This window comes from Coccinella septempunctata, chromosome 8 (assembly GCF_907165205.1).
Source record: "Coccinella septempunctata chromosome 8, icCocSept1.1, whole genome shotgun sequence".
NCBI classification, from domain to species: domain Eukaryota; kingdom Metazoa; phylum Arthropoda; class Insecta; order Coleoptera; family Coccinellidae; genus Coccinella; species Coccinella septempunctata.
Genome location: NC_058196.1, coordinates 10360258 through 10377755, shown reverse-complemented (window position 1 = coordinate 10377755; position 17498 = coordinate 10360258). Strand labels below are relative to the sequence as shown.

Below are 17498 nucleotides of genomic sequence, written 5' to 3'. Positions count from 1 at the left end.
GGAATCTCCTCCCCGTCCTGTGCCGTTGCCGTTGGGGACACTCAAAGCATTTGGTCGCCCCAAACCAAACACCTCTTCCGCTGTCACTGACCGTTCCACATCATCACCCAGGAAGCAGGAACTACAACAGGCGGCTGTTCCGACTCAGAGACAGAATGCAATGGAGATAGACATTCCAACTGAAAAGAGAAATAAGCAAGATAAACGTTATTTCATAAACAAGGGGAAGATTTCCAAACAACCGGATAATCGTCAACATGATATCCACCGACACAACAACCGTCCAGCTCAAATAACAACCAAGATTCCAGCCAGAGTACGTACAGTTGGCACAATGGGGCCCAATGTCTACTTAGAACTACGCCCTAATATGTGTTGGAGATGTGGCCAAGGGGAGCACAGTCGAGCACACTGCACCGGTACCCCGATTCTCTTCTGCAGCAGTTGCGGCCTGCTAGGTACATTAACCAGAAATTGTACTTGTCAGTCTCATCACCGTCAACGCGAGGCTGCCGTCCAATGCGATATCCCCAGCGCATCCACCCAATCCGAACCGCCCCGGAAGAAATCGAACAAGTTCCGTATGCCAACCAGTAGGGAGTTAGCCCTCCGTGCCTGTCCAAGATGTCGAGAACTCCGTGAGGCCAAGGACAATAGCAAGGAGAAATCACGTACAACTGAAGCCCGTCACTAACTTAGTTATAACCGATTACACCGTAACAATTCCGTTCAAATTCCGTACAGGCACCACCGTTGACCGAAATACCGTATCTACAGATTTTCATCCGTTCAACATGCAATTATAAATCAAACCTGTTAAAACTGTCCGAAAAATCTGTTATTTATGTAAGGAATACCAATAAAGGATACTGTTTCACCTTGCAACTGAGTATATCCGTCTATTAATCCAATAGATCTAACCAATTTCTGTCCTGAACCGAATCGAAATTATTGTACCGTCAATTTAACACTGTTTACCTGAAGAAAACACCGTCTACCTGAAAACAGAATACAGGAAAAAACCGTTCCAAGAAGAAAAGTTGACCACGAGGAACGATGAAGATTGGAGAGTTTATTGTTAGAGATTACCCACCTGCAAGTCTCCTGTCGGCTCCGAGAGTCCCAACATCCGTATGGCCAGGTCGAAAGGGGTGAACCGGTCCATTGAACCCCCACGTCGAGCTGTTGGAGGCTTTCCACCTGTTGCAGCTCCCACGAATCCTGGGTAACCTACAAAACCACGATGGAATTCAAACACCCGCCAAACACAGTTAAATTAGGTACTCACCGGAGGGATGAAGCGTGGCACGTTTCCGACCAGCGATGAAGATGAATTTCCACATAGAGAAAGAAGATTTTCCACTATTGTACACCATTTATCCACACGGAACGCTGAATCAAGTTCTTTGACAAGATGGCGGAGACCTGCGCCGAAATGACTGACGCTGACGTTTCTGCGTGCGCATTGGAACTACCAGTGGCCAACCATAGAGAAGATAAGTACTTGATCGAGTTTTAATTGTAAACTGGTCACGAGTGGTGGCGCGCGCGAAAGTAAGGTACTAGGGGTAGATAGAGTCGTGAAATTAAGCTCACTATTTCATCGTAAGTTAATTTCTTCAGAGATGCAGGGGGTGTAATGAACCCCAGTTTTCTGAGGAAAATTGGAGTTCATCTTAGTGAATTTTTTCGTTTTAAATTTCCGTCTTTGAAAATATTTTAATTCTCGAATATTCCGTACGTTCATTCCGACAGGCAGAGTAAATGTAAAAAACCGCTTATCTGTATTCCACGTTGTTTTTCTTACATGCCGCTGAAGATTTCAACGTTTTTCATCTGTTGATATGCGATAAACCGGAGCTGACGACGTTTTTCAGTCTTGTAGCATTCTGGAATTTTCAGATTTTTACCGTGGGAGGGGATATACCTATAAAAGCAAATTTTCCCCCGCGACGGTCACTTTTGAATTTTACTTCAGTGCTTTCCTTTCGCTTCAGTATTTTCGATTTTTCGCTTGCTAACGTAGTGACTTCTGTTATAAATTCATTTAATTTTCGGTATTCTTTCGCCGTTGAAGAATAGTCATTTTGTGTTATTTGCATCAGTGCTTAGAGTTAATTTTTTAGTTTTTCTTTTGAATCCTTTGAGTTTCGAGTGCGTGAAACAAAGGAGGTAGGTCCCCGTCTGTACCGTTCAGTTTCTTTGTTAGACCTACGCCGTTATTTTCTTAACTTTGACACTGCTGTACTGTATCGTTTCCTGTTGTATTTTATCGTCCTTTACCCCGTTACGCGAAATAGACATTTTCTTCGCTGTCAATCATGGTGTGCTATAACCCTTGGGGCAGCGAATAAAAGTCTCGAACAGATCCGCCCTAGCCCTTGGGGTACTCAAGGGAAAGTTCCGTCAACCCCCCTGTCCGCGTCATAAGTGTTAAATCCGAAATCTCTTCTTTTCTGTCAATCATGGTGTGCTATAACCCTTGAGGCAGAGAATAAGAGATACCGCACGTAGTCAGTGAGATCCCGTAGTTGCGTTAAAAATAGACATTTTCTTCGCTGTCAATCATGGCGTGCTATAACCCTTGGGGCAGCGAATAAAAGTCTCGAACAGACCCGCCCTTATTGTGTTTCATTCCCGGAGAAATACAACTACACACCGATACCGTATAGCAAGTCCTTAGCATTCGTCAGTTCTGGTTGGCGCATTTTTATTGAACCGTTAATTTTTCACTACACCTGGTATAAATTTCATAAAGTGCTCGTGACCGGATAAGATTTCCCGAATGTATTTTCACTGATAGAATCACTCATATTTTATATCACACATATCTCCCTTGTACATATAATTAGTTTCCGAAGTTGTGAATAAACTTTTACATAGTTCGATTTTGACTTCTTCGTTGTCGCTACTACCCTAGACAACACCGAGCTCTGTCTCTGGCTAGCAGCTACTCTGGTAGGTTTGCTATTCTTCCTATTGAAAAGAATAGCTGGCGCTCGAGATTAAGGCTTCTCCGAGAAACGTGCGTTACAAAATGGCGCCCGAGCAGGGACCGTGCAAAATCTAGTAGGAAACAGCAGGGACTGTGCAAAATCCAGTAGGAAACAACAGAGGTGAGAAACATTAACCGGACAGTGAGTGAATTCCCGAAACAGTGAGTAAAACCTAAGAACAGTGAGTAACTATTTCTTGAGCCGAGAACTGTGAAAAATAAACTTGATCTGTGTTTTATTACCTGCCACTCTGTATTGAACTGTTATACTGTGAATTGAATTGGACTATATTCTGAAAATTTTCCTATTGTTGAAACCTATTGGAAATAATTTAAATAATTTGTGATTATTCTTTTTGCCGATTACTTTATTGAGTTATTGAAAACTGAACTGTTGTTGCGCCGTTATATTAGTGAAAATTATTTCCGATTTCTTATTATTTCTGATTTATTGAATTGAACTGTTTTAATTTTGTATTGAAGGTGAGTGAATTTCCGGACATTGAAAATTTAACATCACGATTGGTAAAATTTAATAGGTTTGATTTACCTATCAGTTTAATAGTGAATCACCTATTACCCTATTGATAACTTGTCTACCTGCTTTTATTTTCTTTTGACCTGTACTGTTGAAACTTACCAATTATTGCTGATTTTTCTGAAACCTATTGCGATTTATTTTCTGGATATTGGACTTGAAAAACTGTTTGGAATTTAACCTGTGCGTTCTGGTGCGATTCGAATTTCGGGACATTTTCCGGACTATACGAAACAGCTTGCGAGTGTGTGCGGTATTTCGCGAATATTTTCGGACTTTAGTGGGACTGATTGAAATTTTTTTTTTCGAGTAACGTCGGACTTGTAAAATTTTTGGTGTGATACATCGGGACTTAGATTATTTTGGTGCGCCGTGATTTGAACTTAGATTTTTTTTTCTGATACACCGGGACTTAGACTTTTTTTTTTTTTTTTTTGGGGTTACACCGATACCCACTTCGAACTTAAGCGAATAGGTTGGCTAACGATTAACTTACCGGGTTGGACTTGGAACTTGAACAGATTGTGAAGGACATACCGAGTGTGAAAGATTGGTGCGTTCTGAATCGGACTTAAGTGAAAATAATATGTCGAACATGGATGTAAACCGGTTACTCAGTGATGAACTTACATACGAATTACAACTGAGAGGACAATCGATACCGGGTACTGTGATGACTAAACGGAGTCTACTACGACAAGTACTTCAGTCTAATGAACCTCTATTACCCCCAACGTCATTAAATCCCGCCTCGGAGATTGAGATTTGTCAAAATAAACTCACCGATTTAGTGGAATCCCTTCAGAACTTCAATCATGAGAATGCGGCTAACGAATTTTCGCGAATTTACACCCGATTGATACACATACAAGGAAGGCTGGACTTTATTGTTACTGCAGACACAACACAGTTACATCTAGTTGGACAAATGAGGGCAACTACAGCTAAGGCGTTGGAAACACTAGAGGAGCTACGTAAAAGGAGCAATCGTGAACAGCTGCAGACATCTAACCGACATCAGAAGTCTCTCTTAGATGTGGAGGTGCCCAGTTCACCTGGAGTGTCACCGATCCAACCGGAACGGATTTCAGGGCTCCGAGAGCCATCGCTTATCGACTTGGGAGATGGTGTCGATCCTCCTGTAGCGGTCGATGTCTCACATACTGGAACACCTGTAAGGAATCCAACATTAGAAGAGGTCATGAATGAGACACGACAGACATGTAGAGCATTACTGCGACAGTTACCAGCGATACCTCTCACGCAGTCACAGGACTGTAGAACAACAACACCTGAGGGTCTGACACAGGGTAGATGGATTAATTCTACCCGAAGGGTGTCTTTTCCACACTTACCTGCACCGTGGATAAGTCCTGACCGACCAATTGTCACTACACCTGCCAGATCAGAACCGGAGTCCCGATCAACAATACCAACTATCCCGGTACACAAATGGAACATTTCCTTTGATGGCACTGGAAGTGTGACCGGATTTCTTGAAGAGGTGGAGAGGCTGGCTGAATCCCGTAAAGTGTCCCTGGAACAAGTTTTCGAATCAGTTTATGAATTACTACGGAAAGATGCAAGGGATTGGTTTATTCCCAGGAGAGGTACTTTCGAGGATTGGGAAGATTTCAGCAACCAACTGAAAGAAGCATTTCTGCCTGTCAACTATGAGGAGAATCTGTTGGAAGAAATAAAAAGACGAACACAAGGACCTGAAGAAAAGTTGCTCCTATATGTTACCCGGATGCAGAACTTATTCCAGAAACTCACCTATACAAAACCATCCGAAGTGGAGCAGATCCGACTCATCCGACAGAGGTTGATTCCGCCCTTACAGCAGGCCTTGGCCTTCCAGGAGACCAAGACGTATGATGAACTTCTCCGTAAAGGAAAAGTTTTTGAACTCGTCCAATGGCAGATGAACCAGTACACCCGGCCACCCTCAAAACCAGGTTTCGTGGAGGAACCTCACCTGACGTACACTCCCCGTCAACTGAACCGATATCAGGCGAGTTTTTCTGTGGATACCGGAGAACAGGTTCATCAAACAACTGATCACAGGGAATCAGCCCCGCCGACGCAAGCCAACCGGACACGACTTTCTCCGCAGGGAGAAAGCCGTCCAAAGTCACACCGATCCAGAGAGTCAATGGTCCAGCAACAGAAATCACACCGTCCGACTTCTGGAGACAGGTCCGAAGGTAGATCCGGAAATCCAACACCGCCGCCCCGCCGTCCAGCCGAAAATAGCCACGCTGACCGGACCCAATCATCATCAGGGAGGAGAGTGTCATTCCAGACACAGTGTTTCCGATGTGGTGGGTATGGCCACATGCGTCGAGAATGTCGCAGGCCACCAAAAATATTCTGTTCGCGATGTCAGAGGGAAAACATTCTCTCACGAGACTGCCCGTGTTCGGAAAACTAAAGGGGAGATTGGAGACGGAGTCGACCACATCTCCCGGAATCTTGACTCCACTGACACCGACCACCTGTAATGATAACCGACCGTTAATAGAGGTCAAAATAGCCGGCGAACACTTCCGAGCACTGATAGATACAGGAGCGACCAGGAGTTTTTGCAGTCAAGCCGTTTCCGATCGGTGTGAAAGTAAAGGAATCACAGGACAAACAATGCACAACAGTTTTGCAGTAATAGCGAACGGAAAAACCACCGTCACGCCGAAACTGTACACCACCACCGTGCAAATTTCCGACTACACACTGCCTGATTTGAAATTCTTACTGGTGCCAAGCTTACCGGTAGACATTATTCTGGGGATATTCTGTCGACTTTCAAGTTTTCCATTAACCTCAGTACCGCGGACTGTTACCTGGAAGGTCGACTGATTGCCAAACCAACACCGAAAATTCAAGAAGCTGTTGAGGTGCAGGGCCGGAGAAAATCCCTGAAAACACCTGCAGACAAGCCATCACCTAAACCGTTACCGTCCGTAGATTCCGTATACCTGGCCGAAATAGAAACAACCCACTGCAAATGGTACAACAAGAAGTTACAGGAGGTGGAAAAAGACCCAGCAAATTTTCCTGACTACGCCGTTGAAAATGGAAAACTGTTACGACATTTCTGGGACTCATCCGACTTCACAGAAGATGGAACCGGCCAACCCTGGAAACTCTGTGTACCGACCGAACAGCGAACAGAAGTACTGCAGGAAAACCACGACTCAGAACTAGCAGGTCACATGGGGATTGCCAAAACGATTGCACGGATAGCCAGAAATTATTACTGGCCAGGGATGTTTAGAGACATTGCGAAATACGTGAGGAACTGCACATCGTGCCAAAAGTACAAAGTTTCGCAACAGAAAACCCCTGGTAAGATGCAACCACACCGAATGGCGGATGCGCCGTTCAAAGAAGTATCCACGGACATAGTTGGACCATTGCCACGGTCAAAAAAGGGAAACTCCTACATCGTGGTAATGCAAGACCGGTTCACAAAGTGGGTAGAGTGTCGTCCGTTGCGGAAAGCCACCGCCAAAACTGTTTATTCGGCCCTCTACGAACAAGTCATCCTGAAATATGGTTGCCCAAAACTAGTAATATCCGACAATGGAGTACAATTTGACAGCAGACTATTCAAGAACAGTCTCCGAGAGCTAAATATCGCTCACCGTTTCACACCACCGTATACTCCTCAGTGCAACCCTGTAGAAAGAGCTAACCGTACCCTAAAGACCATGATAGCACAGTTTTGTGAAGCCGATCAACGAACCTGGGATGAAAAGATAGGAGAGTTAACGTTTGCCATCAACACCGCTAAACAGGAGTCTACTGGATTTACACCGGCATTTTTAAATTATGGAAGGGAACTAGAAGTCCCAAGGGCGATTTATTCGACAAACCCCCACAATAATGAAATGAACGGAGAATCCAACCGTACAGAAGAAGAAAACAGAGACATGACTTACCGTACTCAACAGATCAGACATCTCCAGGAGGCTTATGAGTTCGTTCGTACCAAACTGTACCGTGCTTTCCAGCAACAGGCTCACCACTACAATCTTCGACGAAGAGAAATCCGATACCATGTGGGAGATGAAGTTCTACGCCGGGACCGTCCTTTATCCTCGGCCGTTGACAGTTTCGCCGCCAAGTTGGCTCCGAAGTTTTCCGGACCGTTTACCGTTGTTAAAGTTGTTTCACCTGTCGTCTATGACCTGAAAGATACAGAGGGTAGAAAAATCACTAACATACACATTAAAGATTTAAAACCATTTCATGCATAATAATATTATTGATATGATCCGTTAACCGTTTTATAGAAATAACCTCTGAAAGGAGGAAATCCGTTATTTTTTTTTGTTACCGAATATATATTATTTTTCCGTTACCGAATATACATATGTATATAATTTTTCCGTTACCGATTATATTATTATTTTCCGTTTACCTGTTGATCTGAATAACTGTAGTTGCTCGGCCAACCAGAACCAGTGTTCCGTAAGACAAAAGGTGTCTAGTTAACATGTTTCAGATGGAACATTTACACCTGGGGGAGATCTTGGGAGAAGGCAGCTTTGGGCGTGTCTATAGAGGCCAACGACACGGCCAAGTCGTACCCCTAGTACCTTACTTTCGCGCGCGCCACCACTCGTGACCAGTTTACAATTAAAACTCGATCAAGTACTTATCTTCTCTATGGTTGGCCACTGGTAGTTCCAATGCGCACGCAGAAACGTCAGCGTCAGTCATTTCGGCGCAGGTCTCCGCCATCTTGTCAAAGAACTTGATTCAGCGTTCCGTGTGGATAAATGGTGTACAATAGTGGAAAATCTTCTTTCTCTATGTGGAAATTCATCTTCATCGCTGGTCGGAAACGTGCCACGCTTCATCCCTCCGGTGAGTACCTAATTTAACTGTGTTTGGCGGGTGTTTGAATTCCATCGTGGTTTTGTAGGTTACCCAGGATTCGTGGGAGCTGCAACAGGTGGAAAGCCTCCAACAGCTCGACGTGGGGGTTCAATGGACCGGTTCACCCCTTTCGACCTGGCCATACGGATGTTGGGACTCTCGGAGCCGACAGGAGACTTGCAGGTGGGTAATCTCTAACAATAAACTCTCCAATCTTCATCGTTCCTCGTGGTCAACTTTTCTTCTTGGAACGGTTTTTTCCTGTATTCTGTTTTCAGGTAGACGGTGTTTTCTTCAGGTAAACAGTGTTAAATTGACGGTACAATAATTTCGATTCGGTTCAGGACAGAAATTGGTTAGATCTATTGGATTAATAGACGGATATACTCAGTTGCAAGGTGAAACAGTATCCTTTATTGGTATTCCTTACATAAATAACAGATTTTTCGGACAGTTTTAACAGGTTTGATTTATAATTGCATGTTGAACGGATGAAAATCTGTAGATACGGTATTTCGGTCAACGGTGGTGCCTGTACGGAATTTGAACGGAATTGTTACGGTGTAATCGGTTATAACTAAGTTAGTGACGGGCTTCAGTTGTACGTGATTTCTCCTTGCTATTGTCCTTGGCCTCACGGAGTTCTCGACATCTTGGACAGGCACGGAGGGCTAACTCCCTACTGGTTGGCATACGGAACTTGTTCGATTTCTTCCGGGGCGGTTCGGATTGGGTGGATGCGCTGGGGATATCGCATTGGACGGCAGCCTCGCGTTGACGGTGATGAGACTGACAAGTACAATTTCTGGTTAATGTACCTAGCAGGCCGCAACTGCTGCAGAAGAGAATCGGGGTACCGGTGCAGTGTGCTCGACTGTGCTCCCCTTGGCCACATCTCCAACACATATTAGGGCGTAGTTCTAAGTAGACATTGGGCCCCATTGTGCCAACTGTACGTACTCTGGCTGGAATCTTGGTTGTTATTTGAGCTGGACGGTTGTTGTGTCGGTGGATATCATGTTGACGATTATCCGGTTGTTTGGAAATCTTCCCCTTGTTTATGAAATAACGTTTATCTTGCTTATTTCTCTTTTCAGTTGGAATGTCTATCTCCATTGCATTCTGTCTCTGAGTCGGAACAGCCGCCTGTTGTAGTTCCTGCTTCCTGGGTGATGATGTGGAACGGTCAGTGACAGCGGAAGAGGTGTTTGGTTTGGGGCGACCAAATGCTTTGAGTGTCCCCAACGGCAACGGCACAGGACGGGGAGGAGATTCCGGTTCCTGGTCTTTTAATGGCTCGACAAGACCCAGCTCCTCGTCCAGTCGTTCCAGAAAGTCTGGGTCGCTCATGTTGCAGCCGTCAGACGGTATTCTGAAAAGAGGTAAGATCATTATTACCTGGTATTTTCATTTCTATACGGTGAACACACGGTTTGACTGGCGCAAATTTCTCTTTTTTTTTTTTTTTTTTTTCAGGAAGATAATTCTTACGGTTTCAATCCACTGGCACCCAGAGACGGTGGGCAGTGCCGGAGGGAAACCTGAGCTTCAGCCGGAGCCGGCGTTTGCCCTTGACGGTGGTTGGGATCAGGGCGATGACCTCAGTCCGAAGACTGGGTGACCACAGACGGGGGTTCGGTTGAGCCTGGATTTTGGATGCTAGTCTTGACGGCAAAATCAGTGTCTTCCCTGGTGCTGGCGGTTCCTGTGGGACGGGAGACAGTTGGGGTGGTGGCGTTAACGGAGCAATTGGTGGGAGCGGTGCTGGTCTCAGTGTGGACACCGGTATCAGTGGGGGTGGCTGAGCTACGGTTTCAACTAACAGGACGGTATCGGTTCCAGGCCACTCCCACTGTGCAGCAGGTCTCCGGTGGGACGGGTTATCCTGGAGCAAACCTTCGATATACCATCGGACGGGGAATCTCAACCGCTCCATCTCCGCACGGTATTTGTCGTCCAGGGATGAGGCCCAATGCTGTTCCTCCTCACCCTGACGGCACGGTAGGCCGGTCGCCACCTCTACGGCCACTAACCCCAACGCCCACAGGTCGACGGACGTGTCATACGGCTCTAGCCTGCGCTGTTCCGGTGCCCAGTACACCATGGTTCCTGCTGGCTCGGTAAGCAGGGGTTGGGCGGTGGTGAGTGTTTCGGCCAACCCAAAATCTGCTAGCAGGAATCGGCACCGGCGGCGTAAGATGTTGGCTGGCTTGATATCTCGGTGTACTATTTGCCGACGATGACACTCTGTCACGGCTGCTGCTAACTGCCGCATCACGCGGCAGATATATATATATATATATATATATAATCACGCATCCAGATACTGCGCTGTTTGATCCCTTCAAAAATCCCAATATTTATAAAATTACGGATCCAATCAAGTTAAAAATACAGGATACCTAATTACAAATGCCCTCTCCTTGCATGTCACTGTGCATTTAGAAAGTTTCGCACAACAGTTCCATAAATATATTTCTGATAAAAATTCTCGGAATAATTTCAATTTAAGAAAAACTTTCCTTATTGCCCCCTTCCTAATCTCAATTCAAATTAACCGAAAAGTTAAGTCCCATCCCAAAATTATTACAGGGCCGTTATACCCAGTTTCGCACAACAGTTCCATAAATATATTTCTGATAAAAATTCTCGGAATAATTTCAATTTAAGAAAAACATTCCTTATTGCCCCCTTCCTAATCTCAATTCAAATTAACCGAAAAGTTAAGTCCCATCCCAAAATTATTACAGGGCCGTTATACCCAGTTTCGCACAACAGTTCCATAAATATATTTCTGATAAAAATTCTCGGAATAATTTCAATTTAAGAAAAACATTCCTTATTGCCCCCTTCCTAATCTCAATTCAAATAAACCGAAAAGTTAAGTCCCATCCCAAAATTATTACAGGGCCGTTATACCCAGTTTCGCACAACAGTTCCATAAATATATTTCTGATAAAAATTCTCGGAATAATTTCAATTTAAGAAAAACATTCCTTATTGCCCCCTTCCTAATCTCAATTCAAATAAACCGAAAAGTTAAGTCCCATCCCAAAATTATTACAGGGCCGTTATACCCAGTTTCGCACAACAGTTCCATAAATATATTTCTGATAAAAATTCTCGGAATAATTTCAATTTAAGAAAAACATTCCTTATTGCCCCCTTCCTAATCTCAATTCAAATTAACCGAAAAGTTAAGTCCCATCCCAAAATTATCACAGGGCCGTTATACCCAGTTTCGCACAACAGTTCCATAAATATATTTCTGATAAAAATTCTCGGAATAATTTCAATTTAAGAAAAACATTCCTTATTGCCTCCTTCCTAATCTCAATTCAAATTAACCGAAAAGTTAAGTCCCATCCCAAAATTATTACAGGGTCGTTATCCCCAATTGGCAAATAAACATTAACTGTCATTTGTCAGGTAGTTTGAGATTTTGAAAGGGGGCAGAAATTTCGGTGGTCATCTTACGGTTCTCAGAAAAAAATTACGTACCTAGCCATTCCTACGAGTATATAAATGAACGTAAATGGGTGTCTTTGTACAGTTGTGCTTCGTTTTTCAATCGTGTCAGTACAGTTAAAATTTTTAATCTACAGTGTGTTTAAAACCTGAAATATGTCGCGAAGAGAGAATAAAACAAGACACCACAATTCTCGCAAAATGGTAAGTGCATAAAAGTTTTCTGTAATGAGATTTGCAATGATTCTTGAAAATTCTTGTATACGCGGAATCTTTGATTCGTACAAACATTTTAACAGTATATTCTTGAGGTCAAAAAAAACATTTTTTTCCTGAACCATTTTTTCCGAATCGGCTCGGTTTAAAAGATACAGGCTGATGAAAAAAATTTTCTCTCACTAAAGGTTTTATCGAATGAAATGAATTTCGCAATATAGTTTATCATTTATTTGATGAATCTTTTTTAAACACAAAATATCACCTACATCTCCAGTTTTTCCATTATGACCATTACGTACCATGAACTGATTTGACTGATTGCAATTCTGTTTGAAAGAACCATATATGTGTAGTGTCAAAGATTCTGCTTTTATTCTGAAGAGAATCTTGTTTCTCTATGGCTCATTATGAAAACTCAAAATGGCTATATCTTTTTATCAGGGCTGAATCGAAAAAAATGGTATAAAAAAATGTTTCTTTTCACCTCGATAATATATTGTTTAAATATTTGTAAGAGTCACAGATTCATCCTGTATAGACCGACTGAATTTTTGTTGTTCACAAAACCTGATATATAAGTATTAACTTCATAACAATCGCCTAATTTCTCTTAAATTCTTTACAGACCATCAATATTCCAAAAGAAAATATTGAGGATCCTCAGAAAACCGATCTTCATGTGGCTGTCGAAACGGGAAATTTGGAGAAAGTCCTGTTTTTATTACGAAAAGGAGCTAATGTCAATGCCACTGACTCGAAAAAGGTTACCCCCCTCCACCTGGCTATACAATTTAGGCATCTCCATCTGGTTGAAACCCTGATGACTAATGGTGCCAATGTTGAAGCAGAAACATGCGACGGTTCCAAGCCTATCCACATGGTGAATGATAGCAGTGAAAAGAGAAAAGAATGCATTGAAGAACTTCTCAAATATAACGTCGACTTAGATGCCATTGATATAAGGGGGAACACCCTGCTGCTGCTGATGGCTAAAAAATGGCCTAGTCCTGAATTGATCAGGCTACTTCTAGATAACACCAGCGATGCCAGCAACACCGATTTCAAACTGAACAATTGTCTGCATTGCCTAGCGATGCTGACGAATGTGAAACCGGAGATTTACAAAGAAGCAACATATATCCTCACAGAACGTGGCATAGACGTAAACGCGATAAACATGGCCAGCGAGACGCCTTTGCACAAGGCAGTCTCCTATGGGAACCTGCCAATGGCAGCTTGTCTTCTGCGACATGGGGCAAGATTGGACATGCTGAACAAGCAGAATTTGAATCCGTTCGAGCTGGCCATCAAGAGAGGAAATTCGAAAATGAAATTATTGATCATGAAATACGCCTTCATCCATACACTGAATGGAATTCCTATTCCTGAGAAGATCCATCAGGATATCTACTCTGACGATGAGCTGAGATGTCTGTGGCATCGTCTCGATAAGGATTTAATTCATTTCGAGAACTCCGTCAGATTTGATGGGAGATTCCCATTTACACCTTTCCAAATACTGAGTGGCCGAGTTTATATGTATCCGACGCTTATCTCGTCTCTTGATCCTTCTACAGCGATGGTTGGCGAACCACGATCAGCCTTCTTCGACGAGGTTTTGGAAACCTGGGAGCTTACAGTCAGGAGAATTAAAGATATATATTCAGAAAGGAAGGATTTCACCACAATCGGTTTACCAATTATTCGACCAAAGTCCCATATGAGAGGATTGTAAATAATAATTGTGTTTATATTAATGTATATATCGATTTAAAGAATGCTTTTTTTCTGTTAATAAATTCATCGTTAAAATACACTGCGTAAAAAATTAATGCACATCCTGAAAATCCCAATTCTAATGAAAGTTAACTGTACATTGACTTTATTTATAACTTATTTTTTAAGTTCTCTCGGGAAGGTTTTGAACGAAACAAGACACATTAAATGGAAGAAAAATTCAGGATTTCACCGAGTGAGTGTCCTCGCTGGTATCTTGTCCGGGGTCTGTTTCATCATCGGATACAGGAGCAGGATTGGCAAAAAAAGGTAAATAAAATTGTATACGTGACAATAATCGGCCGACTGCCACTCCCGTTCAAGTTAAAGATTCCGTATTCTATACAATTTTATTTACCTTTTTCTGCCAATCCTGCTCCTGTATCCGATGATGAAACAGACCCCGGACAAGATACCAGCGAGGACACTCACCCCTAAACCGGTACCGACAGTCAAACCGAGGGTGTCGGAAGGCATTTCGCCAATTTCGAACGTGTGCCAATCGACCACATTAACTACATACATGGCCACATACCACCGGCAGGCTGAAAATCCGAGAAAGCTTTCTCGAAGACCATAACTCCGAACGGGCACGACGGGTCATATGAGTTTTAGAGGTAAACGCACACAATATGAGGATACGACAATTAGCTGCTGACAAACAAATAGATGTATCTCGTGGAAACGTACATCGCCCGGCCTTGTGAAGGTAAGTAGAGTCCGTCCGTTTTTGACGATGTCTTGAAGCAAGACAGTGAAAGGTGGAGTGGAAGGAACGGATGAGAGATTGAATTCTGTGAGGATATCCGAAGATTTGTGGCTGTTATCAGCTTGGTCGCCTGCCGATACTGCCTTTGAGTTTCCTTTTCGATGGAAGCTACCTTGACGTCTATTTTTAACCGGAGGAAAATGTTATACCTTGTAGGTTATCACGAGTGCAGCTTATCGAAAATGTGTTTATATTCATTATTATTTCATACGACCAACTTAGGATGACCTGAAGGAAGAATAACAATAAGGAAAAAAGGATTGAAACATTTCGATAAGAATTAAGGGTTCATATTTTTCAAAGTGTGTTAGAACGTTTCAGGGTAAAAATGTTAGGAGCAAAGTCAGGGTTTTTTGCTTGTTCAAAGTCAAAACCCCATCCAGATACCGCGCTGTTTGATCCCTTCAAAAATCCCAATATTTATAAAATTACGGATCCAATCAAGTTAAAAATACAGGATACCTAATTACAAATGCCCTCTCCTTGCATGTCACTGTGCATTTAGAAAGTTTCGCACAACAGTTCCATAAATATATTTCTGATAAAAATTCTCGGAATAATTTCAATTTAAGAAAAACATTCCTTATTGCCCCCTTCCTAATCTCAATTCAAATTAACCGAAAAGTTAAGTCCCATCCCAAAATTATTACAGGGCCGTTATACCCAGTTTCGCACAACAGTTCCATAAATATATTTCTGATAAAAATTCTCGGAATAATTTCAATTTAAGAAAAACATTCCTTATTGCCCCCTTCCTAATCTCAATTCAAATTAACCGAAAAGTTAAGTCCCATCCCAAAATTATTACAGGGCCGTTATACCCAGTTTCGCACAACAGTTCCATAAATATATTTCTGATAAAAATTCTCGGAATAATTTCAATTTAAGAAAAACATTCCTTATTGCCCCCTTCCTAATCTCAATTCAAATTAACCGAAAAGTTAAGTCCCATCCCAAAATTATTACAGGGCCGTTATACCCAGTTTCGCACATTAGTTCCATAAATATATTCCTGATAAAAATTCTCGGAATAATTTCAATTCAAGAAAAACATTCCTTAATGCCCCCTTCCTAATCTCAATTCAAATTAACCGAAAAGTTAAGTCCCATCCCAAAATTATTACAGGGCCGTTATACCCAGTTTCGCACAACAGTTCCATAAATATATTTCTGATAAAAATTCTCGGAATAATTTCAATTTAAGAAAAACATTCCTTATTGCCCCCTTCCTAATCTCAATTCAAATTAACCGAAAAGTTAAGTCCCATCCCAAAATTATTACAGGGCCGTTATACCCAGTTTCGCACAACAGTTCCATAAATACATTCCTGATAAAAATTCTCGGAATAATTTCAATTCAAGAAAAACATTCCTTAATGCCCCCTTCCTAATCTCAATTCAAATTAACCGAAAAGTTAAGTCCCATCCCAAAATTATTACAGGGCCGTTATACCCAGTTTCGCACAACAGTTCCATAAATATATTTGTGATAAAAATTCTCGGAATAATTTCAATTCAAGAAAAACATTCCTTAATGCCCCCTTCCTAATCTCAATTCAAATTAACCGAAAAGTTAAGTCCCATCCCAAAATTATTACAGGGTCGTTATCCCCAATTGGCAAATAAACATTAACTGTCATTTGTCAGGTAGTTTGAGATTTTGAAAGGGGGCAGAAATTTCGGTGGTCATCTTACGGTTCTCAGAAAAAAATTACGTACCTAGCCATTCCTACGAGTATATAAATGAACGTAAATGGGTGTCTTTGTACAGTTGTGCTTCGTTTTTCAATCGTGTCAGTACAGTTAAAATTTTTAATCTACAGTGTGTTTAAAACCTGAAATATGTCGCGAAGAGAGAATAAAACAAGACACCACAATTCTCGCAAAATGGTAAGTGCATAAAAGTTTTCTGTAAAGAGATTTGCAATGATTCTTGAAAATTCTTGTATACGCGGAATCTTTGATTCGTACAAACATTTTAACAGTATATTCTTGAGGTCAAAAAAAACATTTTTTTCCTGAACCATTTTTTCCGAATCGGCTCGGTTTAAAAGATACAGGCTGATGAAAAAAATTTTCTCTCACTAAAGGTTTTATCGAATGAAATGAATTTCGCAATATAGTTTATCATTTATTTGATGAATCTTTTTTAAACACAAAATATCACCTACATCTCCAGTTTTTCCATTATGACCATTACGTACCATGAACTGATTTGACTGATTGCAATTCTGTTTGAAAGAACCATATATGTGTAGTGTCAAAGATTCTGCTTTTATTCTGAAGGGAATCTTGTTTCTCTATGGCTCATTATGAAAACTCAAAATGGCTATATCTTTTTATCAGGGCTGAATCGAAAAAAATGGTATAAAAAAATGTTTCTTTTCACCTCGATAATATATTGTTTAAATATTTGTAAGAGTCACAGATTCATCCTGTATAGACCGACTGAATTTTTGTTGTTCACAAAACCTGATATATAAGTATTAACTTCATAACAATCGCCTAATTTCTCTTAAATTCTTTACAGACCATCAATATTCCAAAAGAAAATATTGAGGATCCTCAGAAAACCGATCTTCATGTGGCTGTCGAAACGGGAAATTTGGAGAAAGTCCTGTTTTTATTACGAAAAGGAGCTAATGTCAATGCCACTGACTCGAAAAAGGTTACCCCCCTCCACCTGGCTATACAATTTAGGCATCTCCATCTGGTTGAAACCCTGGTGACTAATGGTGCCAATGTTGAAGCAGAAACATGCGACGGTTCCAAGCCTATCCACATGGTGAATGATAGCAGTAAAAAGAGAAAAGAATGCATTGAAGAACTTCTCAAATATAACGTCGACT

At 41.9% G+C, this 17498-nt stretch overlaps 3 protein-coding genes across 5 annotated transcripts in view; 1 reads left to right on the top strand and 2 right to left on the bottom strand.

Moving 5' to 3' along the window:
• LOC123318935 overlaps nucleotides 1–17498 on the bottom strand; it is a 537083-nt gene that overhangs the window by 404223 nt on the left and 115362 nt on the right. The window lies entirely within an intron of this gene.
• Nucleotides 47–1614, bottom strand: LOC123318938. 2 transcript variants are annotated; one of them, XM_044905725.1, is made up of 3 exons: nucleotides 1289–1614; nucleotides 1094–1230; nucleotides 47–179 (listed from the first exon to the last, which is right to left on the bottom strand). In XM_044905725.1, exons 1-3 carry the CDS (start codon nucleotides 1374–1376, stop codon nucleotides 84–86), a joined length of 321 nt encoding a protein of 106 aa, XP_044761660.1. In that variant the 5' UTR covers nucleotides 1377–1614; the 3' UTR covers nucleotides 47–83. The 2 variants fall into 2 exon arrangements, with proteins under 2 accessions (XP_044761660.1, XP_044761661.1); XM_044905726.1 differs by lacking the exon at nucleotides 47–179 and adding an exon at nucleotides 937–998.
• On the top strand, nucleotides 8131–9647 carry LOC123318939. 2 transcript variants are annotated; one of them, XM_044905727.1, is made up of 3 exons: nucleotides 8131–8405; nucleotides 8464–8600; nucleotides 9515–9647. In XM_044905727.1, the coding sequence occupies exons 1-3, from the start codon at nucleotides 8318–8320 to the stop codon at nucleotides 9608–9610; spliced, it is 321 nt and encodes a 106-aa protein (XP_044761662.1). In that variant the 5' UTR covers nucleotides 8131–8317; the 3' UTR covers nucleotides 9611–9647. The 2 variants fall into 2 exon arrangements, with proteins under 2 accessions (XP_044761662.1, XP_044761663.1); XM_044905728.1 differs by lacking the exon at nucleotides 9515–9647 and adding an exon at nucleotides 8696–8757.

What these genes read in the sequence shown, in the direction of transcription:
- LOC123318939 (XM_044905727.1), top strand. Translation starts at nt 8,318, where the DNA reads ATGGTGTACAATAGTGGAAAATCTTCTTTCTCTATGTGGAAATTCATC. An exon ending in TGCCACGCTTCATCCCTCCG is followed by an intron (nt 8,406 to 8,463) that starts GTGAGTACCTAA and finishes GTGGTTTTGTAG; the next exon opens with GTTACCCAGGATTCGTGGGA. An exon ending in AGCCGACAGGAGACTTGCAG is followed by an intron (nt 8,601 to 9,514) that starts GTGGGTAATCTC and finishes TTCTCTTTTCAG; the next exon opens with TTGGAATGTCTATCTCCATT.
- LOC123318938 (XM_044905725.1), bottom strand. Translation starts at nt 1,376, where the DNA reads ATGGTGTACAATAGTGGAAAATCTTCTTTCTCTATGTGGAAATTCATC. An exon ending in TGCCACGCTTCATCCCTCCG is followed by an intron (nt 1,231 to 1,288) that starts GTGAGTACCTAA and finishes GTGGTTTTGTAG; the next exon opens with GTTACCCAGGATTCGTGGGA. An exon ending in AGCCGACAGGAGACTTGCAG is followed by an intron (nt 180 to 1,093) that starts GTGGGTAATCTC and finishes TTCTCTTTTCAG; the next exon opens with TTGGAATGTCTATCTCCATT.